Source organism: Falco rusticolus, chromosome 8 (assembly GCF_015220075.1).
Source record: "Falco rusticolus isolate bFalRus1 chromosome 8, bFalRus1.pri, whole genome shotgun sequence".
NCBI classification, from domain to species: Eukaryota; Metazoa; Chordata; class Aves; order Falconiformes; family Falconidae; genus Falco; species Falco rusticolus.
The window spans coordinates 1,392,650-1,407,486 of record NC_051194.1 but is presented as its reverse complement, the minus strand read 5'-3'; the positions used below and the strand labels follow the sequence as shown (position 1 = coordinate 1,407,486).

Sequence of the window (14,837 nt, the reverse complement as noted above, 5' to 3'; positions counted from 1 at the left end):
AGATGCTAGAGCCCCATCATGGGCCCTTATCCATGGGATGAAATAGGTTCCCTGTCTATCCAAGAAAGTATGCTTTTCCATCTTCCCATGATCCAGTAATGGTGATCCTCTTACTGCTTCTCTGTGAAGCACTACCTAATCAACATGGGCCCAGAAGTAGGTTACTAAAAATAGATTAACAATATGCTGTAGAGCTCCCACTTGCCACTGCCCATGTGCCTAGAAAACACAGCAGGTCACAGCTCTCATTGTCTTCCTTCCAGTGGATCCAGCAGATTGAGGGAGCTGAAGCTGCTCTGCATCAGAAGATGATGGAACTGGAAAGTGATATGGTAAGTGAACTTTCCTTAATACACATTTTAGGGGCAAGACACTGACTGTGTCACATTTACTTGGTGTGCCGAAAGATAACTGAAAAAGCCTTTTGGCAAAACAAGTATGTAGGCTTTCTCTGATTATTGGTGGATCTAAAAAATTGTTACTTGTTTGGTTCACATGCAACAGCAGACTAACATAGAAACAGAAATACTGAAGATTTGAAAACTTTCTTTTTCCATGAGGATGACTGTATTAATAAGTACAGAGGGCTCAAACATTGCTCAGTGATTTTCAGCGATGCAAATGACTGCGCTTTTTGCCTTGTAAGATTCACAGTCTAAACATCAGCTGTTGTATCACATTTTATTCAGTACCAGTACGTGGGAAACTAATGAACTATCACACTGTTTTCTTTCATTACATTTTAAGCCAATATCATCCAGAAGGGCAGAACATTCACAGGTGAACTGAATTTCCTGTAGCACCAGTAAAGTTAGTACCTTACCCTATTCTTATGCTAGTCAATGGAAGTAACCTACAAGATGAACAAGCATAACTAGAAGAGTTGGGTAGCTATAGTGGTTTACGTTCTGTTCCTATAATATGTCCATGCTTAGGTCAGTTCAGCTTAAGGTAGGCTGAGAAGTTAAAGCACAGCAGCTTTGCCCAAATAATGTGAATATGCCCATTTAGTTCCTGTTTATTGCACTTCCACACTTCTAAAATAGAAAGCATAAAAGGAGTTGTCCATGACACCAGAGGAGGTGTCTTTAGAAAAATCACACACAAACCCCTGAATTACACTACTGAAATGCTAGGCGATATCACTGAAGTCAGCAACGAGATGATAGATTTATTTCCATGTAGATCAGATGTATTATCATAAAAAGCAATCCGCAGCTATTTTCCCTTCCGCCTTTTCTAGCTGAGTCAGATATTAACTCTGCAGAGTGTCAGTTGAAGACTTTTACTCCTGAGTCAGATATCTGTAGTTGCTTTAATAAAACTTGGTGAAATACTTTGAGTAACTAATTCATTTTTCTGTCCAAATGACCCTTCATTGTAGGAGCAATTTTGCAAAATAAAAGGTTATTTGGAGGAAGAATTGGACTACAGGAAGCAAGCTCTTGACCAAGCATACATGGTATGTACAAAGGAGGTTCTACAGCACATATTGGCCAGCACTGTGACAGGACACAGGCTCCTGTCGGATCAGGAAGAGAGGTTCTTGCTTTTCTGTAGTATCTTTCTAGATTTATTTGGTTTTTCCCCATTCCTTTAATGCACTACCATGCAATCTGCACAGCTTCAACATGACACCTAGTTTTTTCATGTCACAAAAAGGCAGGTCTCCTGAAGTGTGAAACTCTTTTGTCAGTTAAAGGCAGATCCTACTCGTTAATGTCACCTTGTGGAACTAGAGTCAGTGCAACCAACTGGAACTCTGATCTGGAATCTTGGCTGTTTTGCATATGTTATAGCAAGAAGACAGTATGCCACAAAAAGCAAGAGTTCCTGCTCTAAACACTGCTATATCAAATTCTGATACATAGGTCTGATAACTGGCTGTGCAAGTTCATCATGATTGGTTTGTCAAGTTAATGAGGATGCTCGTTGATTAGCAGGTTTAAGAGTAAAGTAGCCTGACAGTGACCTTCAACTTTTCCTCTTTTGTTTTTTAGTACAATGGGTCAATATGTTAGAATTGGTGAAATACTCATCTTTACACTTATAAAATAGGTATGAAAATTTATCCAGCTCCTAATCATCTCTGTAACTGCTTAAAAAAAGTGTGAGGGATTTCCGTGAAAATTAATATTAAAATATTTTAAAAATAAAAGTTCGTGTCCTTTTGTCAAAATGCTGAACTATTTTGTGAGTTCTGTTTTTCACATTTTTGCGCACTTGAGCACAGGGACCACCTCTCATGCAGGCGCCTGAATCTGCCACCAACCCCCAGTTCCCACTGTGTTTTAAACAATGTTTCATCTCTAACTGGCTTTTGGTATTGCATCAACCAGAGGATCCAGGAACTTGAAGCCACCTTGTACAATGCTTTGCAGCAAGAAACGGTGATAAAGTTTGGGGAGCTACTCACTGAAAAACAGCAGGAAGAGCTGAGAACAGCAGTAGAAAAACTAAGACGTCAGATGCTGAGGAAAAGCAGAGAATATGATTGCCAGATTCTTCAGGAGAGGATGGAGCTACTCCAGCAGGCTCATCAGGTAAGAAAAAGGAACCACACACATGTATATCTACTCAGCTTTGCTGTATGGGAACATCAGCTGAGATCAAATTTAGACAAGCTCCAGGTCATGAGAGCACCTGGCATCTAGTTTTTTGTTTCATATTTTATGTCTTTACTGTGTACACAAACACATGTGATATTAGCTTGTGGAGGATTGTTTTGGTGTATTTTGAGTTTTAAAATTCCAAACCAAAGTTTTCATGCAGAATTCTGTCCACGTGAATCTGGCTTTGTAATAAGAATGATCATCCCTGGTTACTGGACTGGGCACAAGAGGAACTGTATGAATGCTTCTGGCTTGTGTTACACAGGAGGAGCTATCTGTTTTTCCAGACACTGCTGCTCTGTCCCCTGCAAAGTGGGCGGTTTTTATGTTTCACTGCTGAGATACAGTCCTACATTTCACCTTCAAAGACCAGTGTTTGCTACTTTGCAAGCTGTGACATTCCAGAGCAAAACAGCAGTCACAGCATGCTGATTAACGTGACAGTTGCACAATGAAACAAAACTTACTGAAATGTTTATGAGAGTAAGAGAGAACATACACCCAGTGGTTAGGGTTTCTGGTTCACAGGACTTCGTTTTCACAGTGCTGCCAGATCCTGAGTCGGAGTCTCAGGACTGGGTCCACCCTTACTTCTTACCAGGCCTTCGCAGAGTGAGGAGCTTCTTGATTTCAGCCATGACTGCTGCCCTGATTAATACTGCCACAGCAGTTCTGGCTTCTCTGAACAACTTAGCCAGCCTCAGTTGCAGATGGGTTGGGAAAGGCTGAAAGGCAAGGAAGGGAAGAGTTTCATCAGCTAGTCATCTCACTTCCGGACAATTAGAAAGCTGGTCACAGGAGTGCCATCTGCTCTCTGGGTGTCTCCAGGTTTGCCTCTTTGGATCTCTGCTCTTTGCTGTCCAGCTGTCTTAGGCCCTGACTGAATAGATACTGAGATTCAAGACATCATTTTCATACTTAGCAGATCTGTTACCTGTTCTGTTTTGGCCCAAGGGGCCAAAAGTTTAACTCATGTTACATGGTGGGTTTTTTTCTAGAAGTTCCTAGCTCTACTAAAAAAATACACCTTGTCTATAAGTTACATATATCCCACTTACCACAGAATGAATGTATAAATGTATACATTAATAATTTCAGATCTAATAACACTTTTATCCTCTTCCAACACATCAAACTGAGAAATTTTAACGAATCATGATATAATTCTAAAGAGTATAAACGTGACCTTATGCTTTCCATCTATTTAACACAGAATTAAGATAAAATAGGTAATATGAAGCAGTTCCACTATTGATATTGATTTCCAGCATTTGACACATATATATGCAGTAGCATATTTTGAACAGTTGTGCACACAGTAAAGTTGTGGTTAGGCAGGGTTAGTGGATGGAGTTGCAGTACTACACAAGATTATCCCTGCCAAAGAAACGGACTTGTTAATTTCTAGGCTTTTGGCACTTGGAACATTAACTAACTTGTTCAGCAGAGCAGATTTACTGAGAATTTAGTCTAGATGCTTTCTTTTCTGATTTTCAGAGGATTCGAGATTTAGAAGATAAAACTGACATCCAAAAGAGACAAATTAAGGATCTGGAGGAAAAGGTTGGTTCTGTTATGCTTCTGAAGCATGCTGATCAACTTTTTTGAAAGTAATGACCTAGTTCTCTTGAACTACAAAACCTTTTTGTTTAGCTGCATCAGTTGGACCTGTTGGTGGTGTCCTACTATGCTTTCCTTTCAGTTTGTGTTTCAGTATATAGAGACTTTAATCTTAGAGTCTCCTCCACAACCTTTCATTTTATAAAATACATGCCAAACACTTTTAATTATGGTGAATGATAACTGTACCAAATGATGAAGCCTTTATTTGGCTGTTAAATGTCATGTTGGTATACAGGCAAGGTGAGACTGGCAAGCAGGAAGGACTGAATGAAATTGATTGAAGATTTGAAGGTTGTCCTTATCTGGCAGGACTAGGGAGCTTAGGTTCTGACACTGTCCTCTTTATTGAAGCTTGTAATGGACTGCAACGTAAATATGGTACCAGAATCTTGCCCTTAAACTGAACTGTCAAAAGAACTATATGTGCACATTCTTATATATACTATATATATATACATACACATACTTTCTCTCTCTCTCAAATAAGCACTGCATTTTTGTTGGTGAGTAAGGCCAACTCTGTCACACTGAGTTTTGCTACTTGCAGATAGGTTAGATTGTTGAAGAAAGATGATGGCATGGGTACAGCATGCTGCTACCCATGATGTCTTTTCTAGAAATGCCAGCCCAGTGTAAGGTGCATTTCCAGTGGTAGCCGTGCTGGTGTACTTACACCAGTGAATATTAACATCCATGTGTAAACTGTAATATGGAATGATGGCTATGTTAATATAATGACAGTAGTGCTAATGAGCCCTTTCAAGTTTATATGTATGTCCCTAAAGTGAAACAGGTGGGCGTAATGCAAAACTTGATACACATAATTCTTTCTGCTTTTCTGACAGTATTTTTATGATACAAGGACTCAGTGTCTTTCTTTGTAATATATATAACTTGGGAAAATAACAGACGATAATTTGTGATGAAAATAAAGAAAGCAAAACTTATGCTATTGATCAACTGGAGACCTTGAACAGGAGACTTTTTTTAGTGTCAGTTTTCAGAAGAGCTTTAAACTCACAAAAATTTACATCTCAGAAAACAATATATTCATGATTAAAATGAGACCTCCAAGAACATATTATTAAACATTTAATGGTTAGGGTTTGATACTCTGCGTGTATGTATGTGTGTATATATATATTCCCAGACTATTTGCAGCATGGATTGCAGGCACTGTTTTTTAATGCACTTAAAAATATTACCTGTGCTGTTTTTGATGTCCAGCTTTGTGACTTCAGTCAGCCCATGGTGGTTCATAGTGACAGTTATACCTCAGGCTTTCAATATGGTGCCAATTGTAATTATCACCAAAATTAATGCTATCTATTTTCTAAGCCTGGGAGGTGGTATGGTACATAGAGAAATAGCTAGGGAAATACAGTGTTTTCTAAAGGCATAGTTATTCTAGTTGTCCTACAGAGAGCAAAAATAATTCTGATGCTTACATTGCTAAGACCTCTAGTTTTTACACAATCCTCTTTTTCTTCTGCAGTTTCTATTTCTCTTCTTGTTCTTCTCTCTTGCCTTTATTCTTTGGCCTTGATGTCAATGTGCCTCTTGGAAAGGTAAGACTATTTTATTTGTTTCCTCAAAGCTAACGCTTCTTGCACAGAGCTGAGGATCACATCACATCCTTGTATGTTCTTGTGTATGTCTGGAGTCAGAGAATTCAGCAGGTCGTTGTTAGTCTGTAATAGTTCATAAGGAGGGTAGTCACACAGCTGTTTCTACAGGGAGTTGAGGGAGTTGCAGTCACACCAACACCATCCAGTGTACTTGTAAGGAAATTGCCAAAGCTTGCTGGTGATACTGAGCTATCCAGAATTGTAAAAATGAAAGCTAACAAGGATTTCACAGTATCAAATAGCTAAGAGAATTGCAGGTGAAACTCAATGTTTGCAAAGTGATGCAGGTGGAAAACAGTTACAAATCTCAACCATATAGATACTGTGATGGGCTCTGAACTGACACTCAGGAAATAGTTTGGGAGGTTATAACATGTAGAGCTCACTGCCCAGAAGCAGGAGAGATACAAAGGACAAGAAAGAATGATCGGCTGCTGAGAGACAGGAAGAGGGAGGCAGAGAGGTGGAAGGGGTTTTCTGGCTCAGAAAGTGAGACACTGTTAAAAGGAGGTACAGGTGAGGTCTAGAAAATTTGTTATAGAATGGGTGGACGGATAGTTTGCTATCGTTCACTGTCTCCTCCAGTACAAGCAATTATCACGTAATAAGTTTAAACAAAAAATGATAGTTAATGATGTAGGATGTAAAGAAGTCTTTGCCACAGCATGCTTAGCAGCTGAAAGTTCAGAGTTCAAAAAGTGATGTGAAGATGGGGAAATAAATCAGGGAACTGTAATGTACATGGCCTTCACATTTTTCTTTCTGTGACTAGCCACTTTCAGAACCATCAGGATGCTGGACTAGGAGGATCTTTCTTCTGATCCAGGATAACAGAAGTAGAATAATAGAATAAGAGATGTAATGACAGATAAAAATTTTCTGATTTGGGGACAGACCCATACCATTAAATTTCTCATTGTATCTCTTGGCTCTGGCTTGAGCTTTGTTAGTGAATAAATTCTTCTGCCCTGCACTTGAGGCAAGCTGAGAATACAATTGCATGAGATGTTTTGCCATGCCCTCCCACCATTTGTACTAGCTCAGCCTTTGTTTCCAGGTGCAATTCAAGGTATTGATCATAACTAAGTGGCATGGGTCCAGTTTGGTGGGTTTTCCTTTCTCTCTAAGGGAGAGCCCCCAGTCTTGTGCTTCATTTCAGCTAGATCAATGATTTCTTGCAGTTTTGTGCTGATGCAGAAACAACTTTCGGAATTAGCCACATCAACTGCAATCCACTGCCTCCTTGGCTGGCCAGACCTCAAAATGAATGTTTTCATGGGCTGAGGCAGCAATATACACGGAGGTTGGACTGAATGGGGAATGAACCATGGGAAAGAATCAGAGGAATGTGGACAGATCAGTGATCAAGGCTCTTGTAAACAGTAGCCAATATCATTATAGAGTTGCTGCTATTTAAAACATACTGCCTTGATCCTGTAAGCATTAAACAGACTAAGTTATGACTGCATACTTACTAATGTTCCTGCTGCAGGATTTCTGGAAACCATGACATAGCACAGCAGCTGTGAGATGTTTTGAGTGGCCATGACTGGTGAAAATTTGATTTTACAGTTTCTTGCTTATTCCTAGTGGGGAAAAATATCAGAGTCTTCTGAAACAGCCAAATTATGTATAGGCTAATTTTAAGAAGCCAAAGTTTTCACAGTACACAGTAGTAGCAAATAATTTTTTATGACTGTGTCCCTTTGCTATACCACAGAATCATGAGTCCAGAACAAGTGCCAGCCTAGAAGGAAAGTGAAAAAAAACCTAAAAAAAATCTTGGATTTAAGGTGCACCCTGAAAACTCACAGGAACCAATAGTGATATTTGCAAGAAGCTGTTTGCATGAGTTTTTCCCATTTGCCTATACTGTTGTCCTTTTTTCAGTTTTTTCACAGCTATGATAAAGCCCTTGTAAAGCACATGAGAAAAACTGGGGCAGTAAGAGGTTCAGAATTTTCTGTATATACAGTTGGCGCCTATATTTTCCACCTGTATGGGTGTGGAATTGGTTTTCTATTGACTATTTGCTGCTTCTGGTACAGCTACAGAATTGGTAAGAAGCTGCTACATCCTAGTTTTTACCAATGCTGGTATCAGCTATGGTAGAAGAAAAATAAGAAGCCAAGGGGGTTCTTACTACTTTGAAAATATGCTTCAAAAGACATTCCTTGCTCAGTTTAGATCACCTTGATTAAAAATGCATTTATGACATTAAACTACTGAACAGTTTTTTTAATCCTGTCTCTTTTAAGGTGATGCACCCAGTGAAGTCTTTTCAGTAGAGCATACATCTGAGAAATACAAATTAAAATTTTCATTAATATTAGAACTCATGAGGAAATGGTGTCTTTCTGATTTTTTTTTTAAACTTTTTAGTTTTGAAAATATTTTTTTTTCAGAAGTTTTTTAAAAAACCCTCAGTGGTAGATGGAAATGCCAAAAATATCCAAAAAGTGCATAACAATTTTTGTTCATAGATATGACGTTTTTCATTAGAAAGAAAAAGATCATTCACATGTCAAATTTAATCCACCTGTAATTGAACTTAGAATAGGAAATCCTGAGTGCCAGGGCAAAAATGTCAGCGGATGCTTCCTGAGGCTGTATGCGTGGTTTTGGTATGCCAGCACAGAAAAGAAAGGAGGGCGAGGAGAATTACAGACATAACATGAATGAGTCACTTGGCTTTTCAGGAATAGCCGGTATATACCAGTATCTTTTGAAATAAGCATTTCCCGAAATAGAAAAAAAAATACCCTATTATTCTGACACTGGAATTCCAGCAGTGCTGATTAACTCTCTGTGTTGGAGCCTGTGTCTGAGGTGCCTGTAACATTTCTGTGTCTGCATACTAAGAAAAAAATGTGTGTTTTAACAGCCTTACAATTAGCTCTGCAATGTATTTAAAGGCAGACAGAATTCTTTGTTGCAGAGGAGCCATTCCTTCCCTCTTCTCAAAGCAGGAAGGGGAGAACCACACATATAAAAGAAGAATCAGGACCATCAAAAAAAAATACAACAAAACCTCCACATTTGCTGATAACAATTACTTTTGGCCTATTTTAAGGGCAGATATTGGCTGCTACATTCCTTCCAAAATTCTAGCAGATTTATTATTACTTGTTTGCAGTCTCTTCTACCTGTATGTGGCTGCTGGGTCACATCTAGCACAAGCTCTGCACTAATTTGATGCACTCACACATTTATCGAGTAGGACTTCATGGAGCCCAGGAAGGCTGCTGTAACACAGTACCAACACAAGAAGAGTTGTTGAATCACTGCTGCATAGAGGCTGGCCTGGGGAGGGGGTGAGGGTCTAGTCCAAATGGCTTGTCTCTGCTCCTCATAGAGAGGACAAGGAGCATCAGAGAGTGCTGAAATGTGGTTTACAACCCCTGAGAGCCTGCTGGTGTGTGGTGCCACTCCTAGTACTGCGTAGGGTTAAATGAATAGACTTAGCAAAATACCCAGAATTTTCACAAATGTCTTTCATACAAATGAACAGTTTAATACTGATAACTGTAAGAACAGACCTGATCAACTTTCTGACTGATAAGACTGCATCTTGTCAGCTGGGATAGGTAGGCAGAGGAACTTACCATTTATCTGATACAGCTGTTTTTGGGGTTTTTTTTGTATTATTTTTAGAGTGCCCGACCACACAGATAAATCCTTATAAAGGCAAATGCTTCCACCCCCCTGATGAAGAGAACATTGTTTACACCTATCTTAAAAAGTATAAAAATGAGCAACCTATAGCCAAGACTGCAACCACCTTGTATTTTAAAGCCATCACTCAAGATTTGTTACTTAAAGCTATGGTATATGCTGCATCTAATGAAATTCTGTATGTTGAAATTACAAAAGGAGAAAAAAAATAAACTCTGAACCTACATCACTTAGGAAGAACTTAAAGGGAAGGAACCACTTTCAGCTGATCAAGTCAGTGTAACCAAAGTTACAACAGAAAAATCTATCCCTGCTGTGCAGGGCAGTCATTTAAACGTGACACTGTCATCCCACGAATGGATCTGAAGTTAACAGGACAGAGCAGGAGAAACACACGAGCTGTGGACAGATGCTGACAACAAAGCTTTCAGTTTGAACTGTCTGGCTTTCTCACTGCGGGGACTCCTCCTCTCCTTCCTTTGGTTTTAACCTCAGGAACAAATGACAGCTGCAACGTGGAGGGAAGAAAGGAAAAATGCGGTCTGTTTTATTGCAGGATGGGCAGGACAGGGCACCACCTTTTGCGCTTGAGGTCATAATGAAGCACCACCCTACTCTGCAAAGGAAGGGAAGAAGAGGGTGTCTGGTGTAAGGAGGATTTCTGATGGAGTTGTAGCCTTATCTCTCTTCACCCTCCCTCCATGAAGAACAGTCTGTCTATTGTCAGATACTTTTCATAATCTTTAAAGACGGCCACTGAGATAATAATGACTATACTTGGGTTTACTATTTGAATAATACACTGAGGAACACTGGATTTGACCTACAGAGTAGCTTCTGAGAAAGAGAAGTAGTATGTTGGAGGACAGAGGGCAAAAAAGCCAACCCCCTTGTCTATGGACTACGATCCAGAAAGTGTCAGCTTCCAACTGTTTTGTCCCAGCTTGGAATAAATGTTTTGGTTTGGCTTGTCAAACTGACTTTGTTAGCTGGCTTCCTGATCAATGATACATAAACCAAAAATGGGGGAAAAATCTGTGAACACATCCTTATTAGAAGTAAGAAATATCACTAGTCTGTTTAGATTTTTCCACACTTAAGAGTAACTAGAAGTAGTTTGCATTTCAAAGCATTACTGATCTCTAATCACAAAGTCTGGAACCCAGTCCTGGTGTCTTCCTGAGGCTCACGGGTCCGTGCCCCCCTGTAGTCAGCAAGAAACGAATGCTGGGGAGTGTCACACCTGCAGCAAGTGTTGTGACTCTCCTGTGCCTGCTGGGAGCAACACAACCAGCTGCACCCATCTTTTCCCTTTTCTCACTGATGTACTGTATGAACCAGGCTTGATAATGCACTTCGTGCCTCTGCTTTTATTTCCCTGGAAATGGAGTCCTGCCTGTTTAGACTTCAGGTTCCTGTGGCAAGGCTCCTTATTTGTGCTCTGTCTTTCACGATGGAGCCTTAACTGGGAGAAATGGATGTCTGTATTAAAAATAGAAAACCAAGGGCCAGAATACAGCCTGTGCATTACTTAAACCTTCAAAATGGGGCTCACACGTACCAAGATCTTACGCACACAGACTCTGCCCATCAGAAGCTTTAAAAGTGTCTCTCTTTTGTTTGCGTGCTTCTTTTTACAGATGAAGCAACTGAGGCACAAAGCAGTGAAGTAACTTACCACAGCAGCTCAGCAGGTCAAAAGCAGTTCCTCAGCCGTAGCAGGGATGAAGTTCCTCTAGCATCGACGATGCCTGCCCCTCATGGATTTTTTTTGGCCAGAATAGCTTTTAATAATTAGTGTCCATTCACCCAACTGGATTGCAGTGCTGGGCTCCATTTCTCCACAAAGACTCCTAATGTACTCATTTCTTGCATGCCCTGAGATTGTGTTAAGCCTTCCATCAAAGGTTAGAAGCTATTAGCAAGTATTTTTCCCCCTGCTCTTTAAAATTACTTTATATTACAGAATGACCACATCTTCTTGAAGCAGTCTGTTTTAGTCAAGGGGTTTACTGAATTCTGCACCAGCTGTATGTTTGTTGGTTCATTTTTAAAAAAACAGGCTTGTAGGCAGGTATGTTAAATGAATACAGGTACGTTGCATGCTGTTTGTTCAAATTCCTTTTCCCCTGCACAAGAATCTGCAGATAAGGTTGTCCCAAACGTACACGTGCTTTCCAAGAGTGCTGCTAGCAGTTAAGTCCTGAAGTTCTGGAGTCAGGCCCTTTGAGACTCTCATCCCACACCTGTGACACCTTTAGATCACTAAGCAACTTTACCACATCTTGCTAGCTACAAAAAGGGGGCTTTCCTCTCTATTCCCTTTTCCTCCTCTCTTTTTCCCCCCCTGTTACAGCACCAGTTCATTTCACTTGGACACATTTCACAAGGACACTTGGCTGCAGTGTCCTGCAAGTAACTACAGGCTGGAAACTGTTCACCCTAGCATTAGGGCCGGCAACTGAAACTCAGCTCTTCTTGCAGAAGAATGAGCAGCACTCATTTTCTGTGATGGTACAATAACTCCCGCCTCCGCTTTGGTTAAAAGAAAAAGGAGGACTGTTGGTTAAAAAAATAAAGGAGGACTAGAAACATTTGTTTCAGGCAATCGTGGGGAAGGGTCATGGCACATGGAAGTCCCTAGCTTCAGAACATACGACTGATCTTGCGGCAGGCTTCATCATTTAGGCCCTCTGAGCCGTGTTGTACACATCTTCCTTCACTTCTCTTTTTTGCCTAGTTTCCCCTCCCTTGCTCTTATGTATACATATGCATGCAGGTGCTCCACTTCCAAGGGCTCAGGGGGGTGGTGGTGTGGGTGGTGGTGGTGGTGGTGGACAGTCCACAGCTTATCTTGGTCTGCAGTCTTTGAAAGATTGCTGGATTCCCTCCAGAGAGCTGAATGACAGCCGCTTTGCTCTCCTTGCAGCATAACATATGCCATGCCTAAAACACACTTGCTGAGTAATACACACTTTCTATCAGCCAGATCAAATTGAGTTTGATGTTTGTGTATATATATATACATGTATCTATATATAGCATATATGTATATGTACATATATATACATGTATATGGATATATCTATCTATTCCCTATTGTATATAGTAAATTGTTGCTATAGCTTATGAAAGTAAATTCCAATCTAGGAACGGGGAACTAAATCTAGACTTGTTTAGCTGCCGCAGCTGGTACACTCCTCATGGTTTTACATCTCATGGGCAACTGGATTTTGGATCTGTTTTTCTGGGGTCTCCTGCCTTCTCTGTCCTGAAGCTTAAGCTGTTTATCCAGGGCTTTTCTGCTGTTCCTGACACTCACTGAGGCAAAGTATTGAGAATCCTCCCTCAAATTAGTCACTGCAGCCAACCTCACCTCCCCAAAATGAACCAGCAAAAAATCTATTTATTACAGCCTTTGAGGACAGCCAGTGTAGCCCTGGATTCCTCCCCTCCGTCGGTCCCCGCTGTGGCAGGAGTGATGACGCTGCAGGCTACCCGTACTGTCAGAGCAGCAGGTGAGCCGTGTGACGCAGCGCAAGCCAGCTTGACCAAAACGTGACTTGCTGCTTTTTCTCCACTGGCCAGCTGGGAGATTTTGAAGACTATTCTGTCAATTTAAGCTCTTCAGTGGGGGGCCTAGTTGGGTGAGAAAGGTTTGGGTAGTTGGGGTTGCAGAAGGAAATAGGGCGTCTTGCAGTATTATCAGCCTGGCTCACAGCTCCATCCTCTCTTACTGATGTGCCTGGAGAACCGTGGAGACTTTTTTTTGTAGATGTTCTTCATTTTCCAGCTCCCTGCCCTCATCTCAGCAGGAAACACCCTCTGAACCCCAAGACTCTCCATTCCGTGGCAGCCCACGAGGACTGAACATGCCAGGCAATCCTTCTTACTAGGGTGAGGATCAGCGGGCAGCCACACGGTTGCTGGTGATTCAAAGGGTTTTTTGTTTTCCCCTGCCCCCCTCACATCAGCACCTGTGTGGTTTTATGTATATTTACACTTTTGTTCCCAATTTTTTTGGTGTCTGTTGCAGAACACCATTGTAAATGACTTGGCAGAATGACCCTTTGATAAACACTGGACATGTATCTGTACTATATGTATTAACGTGTAGAAGAGAATCCTTATTGTATGTAAAGTTTTATGAATGGTTATTTTTTAATTTATGTATTTAATATAGGATTCAATGACCTCTGGTGTTTTAGTTTGTATAAAAATAAAACAGCAGTGTTTTTTAAAAAATAATCTCGCATTCATGGAGCTATTCAAGATCTGTCTGGAATCTGTTCAAGGAATGGTGTTAAGGCTGAGCCAGGCACATGCCCGCCTTGCCCGCTCGCCCCTCCGGCAGCAGGGGGGACAGAGCAGGCAGCGGGGGGACAGAGTGGGCAGCCCAAGGCAAGGAGTGGGCAGCGGGGGCAGCCAGCTTGCCCAGCATGGCGCCACATTTGACCTTACAGGGGTTTTGCCCAGCAAACCCATCCTGGGCCATTTGCCGTTTGGGCCAGCGCAGCGAGGCCAAGGGTTCGGAGCCAGCCGCCGGCTCGGGCCTGCCCTGCCGCACCCGCGGCCTCCCCGGCTCTTCGGCGGGGCGTGCGGGGCAGCGCGGGTCTCGCCGGGCTGGGGCACCGGCACCGGCAGCGGCACCGGCACCGGCACCGGGCCGGGGGCGGGCTCTGCCGGGGCGGGGCGGGTCCACAGAGCCGCCTCCCCGCGCCCCGGCCGGGCGGAGCCGCCAGGGGGCAGTGCTGCCCTCTGCCACGGCCGCCGCGCCGCTCCGCCCGCAGCTAACGCGCCGCACCAGGGGCCTCCGCCGGCCGGCCAGGGCCCGCCACCGGCCCTGCGGGCGCCCGGGCTGTTGTTCAGCCTGGCCCTTCCCGGCCCGGCCCTCCCCTGCCGCAGGGGCAGCCGCAGCGCGGAGCCCCGGCCGTTACCGACGCAGACCCGCCGCTGCGGCGGGTCCCGTTCATTTCAAGCGAAGCGGAACCGCCGCAGGAACGGGCGTGGGGGCGAGCAGCAGCGAGTGCCAGTGCCGGTGCCGGTGCCGGTGCCGGGCGCGGCCGAGCTCCGCTCCGGGCCACGCTGTGCCAAAGCCTTCACTCGGGCCAGCCCTCACCCCGGGACGGACTTCAAACGGCCCCGTTGGCTGCAGCCCGGCCCGGCCCAGGCGGCCAGGTGCTTGGACCAGCTGCCGGGTGTGTCTGGATGGGGGGGTAACGACCCCGAAATTCAGGTTTGCGCCCTGCCTTGTGGGTTATCACTGCAAAGGCCTGGGCTGGCTGATAGAGTAAAACTG

The 14,837-nt window shown here is 42.9% G+C and overlaps 1 protein-coding gene across 2 annotated transcripts in view; it reads left to right on the top strand.

Annotated features, from left to right (window-relative positions):
• JAKMIP2 (janus kinase and microtubule interacting protein 2) overlaps positions 1–13,758 on the top strand; it is a 62,689-nt gene extending 48,931 nt beyond the window's left edge. The window contains exons 17-22 of one of the 2 annotated variants that reach the window (XM_037398457.1): positions 264–332; positions 1,385–1,462; positions 2,340–2,543; positions 4,110–4,175; positions 5,731–5,803; positions 9,518–13,758. In XM_037398457.1, coding sequence (XP_037254354.1) covers positions 264–332; positions 1,385–1,462; positions 2,340–2,543; positions 4,110–4,175; positions 5,731–5,781 — 468 coding nt within the window. In that variant the 3' untranslated portion in view covers positions 5,782–5,803; positions 9,518–13,758. Of the gene's footprint in view, positions 1–263; positions 333–1,384; positions 1,463–2,339; positions 2,544–4,109; positions 4,176–5,730; positions 8,623–9,517 lie in introns of those variants that run through there. The other variant, XM_037398458.1, reaches the window with a different exon arrangement.
• Positions 13,759–14,837: the final 1,079 nt, after the last annotated feature.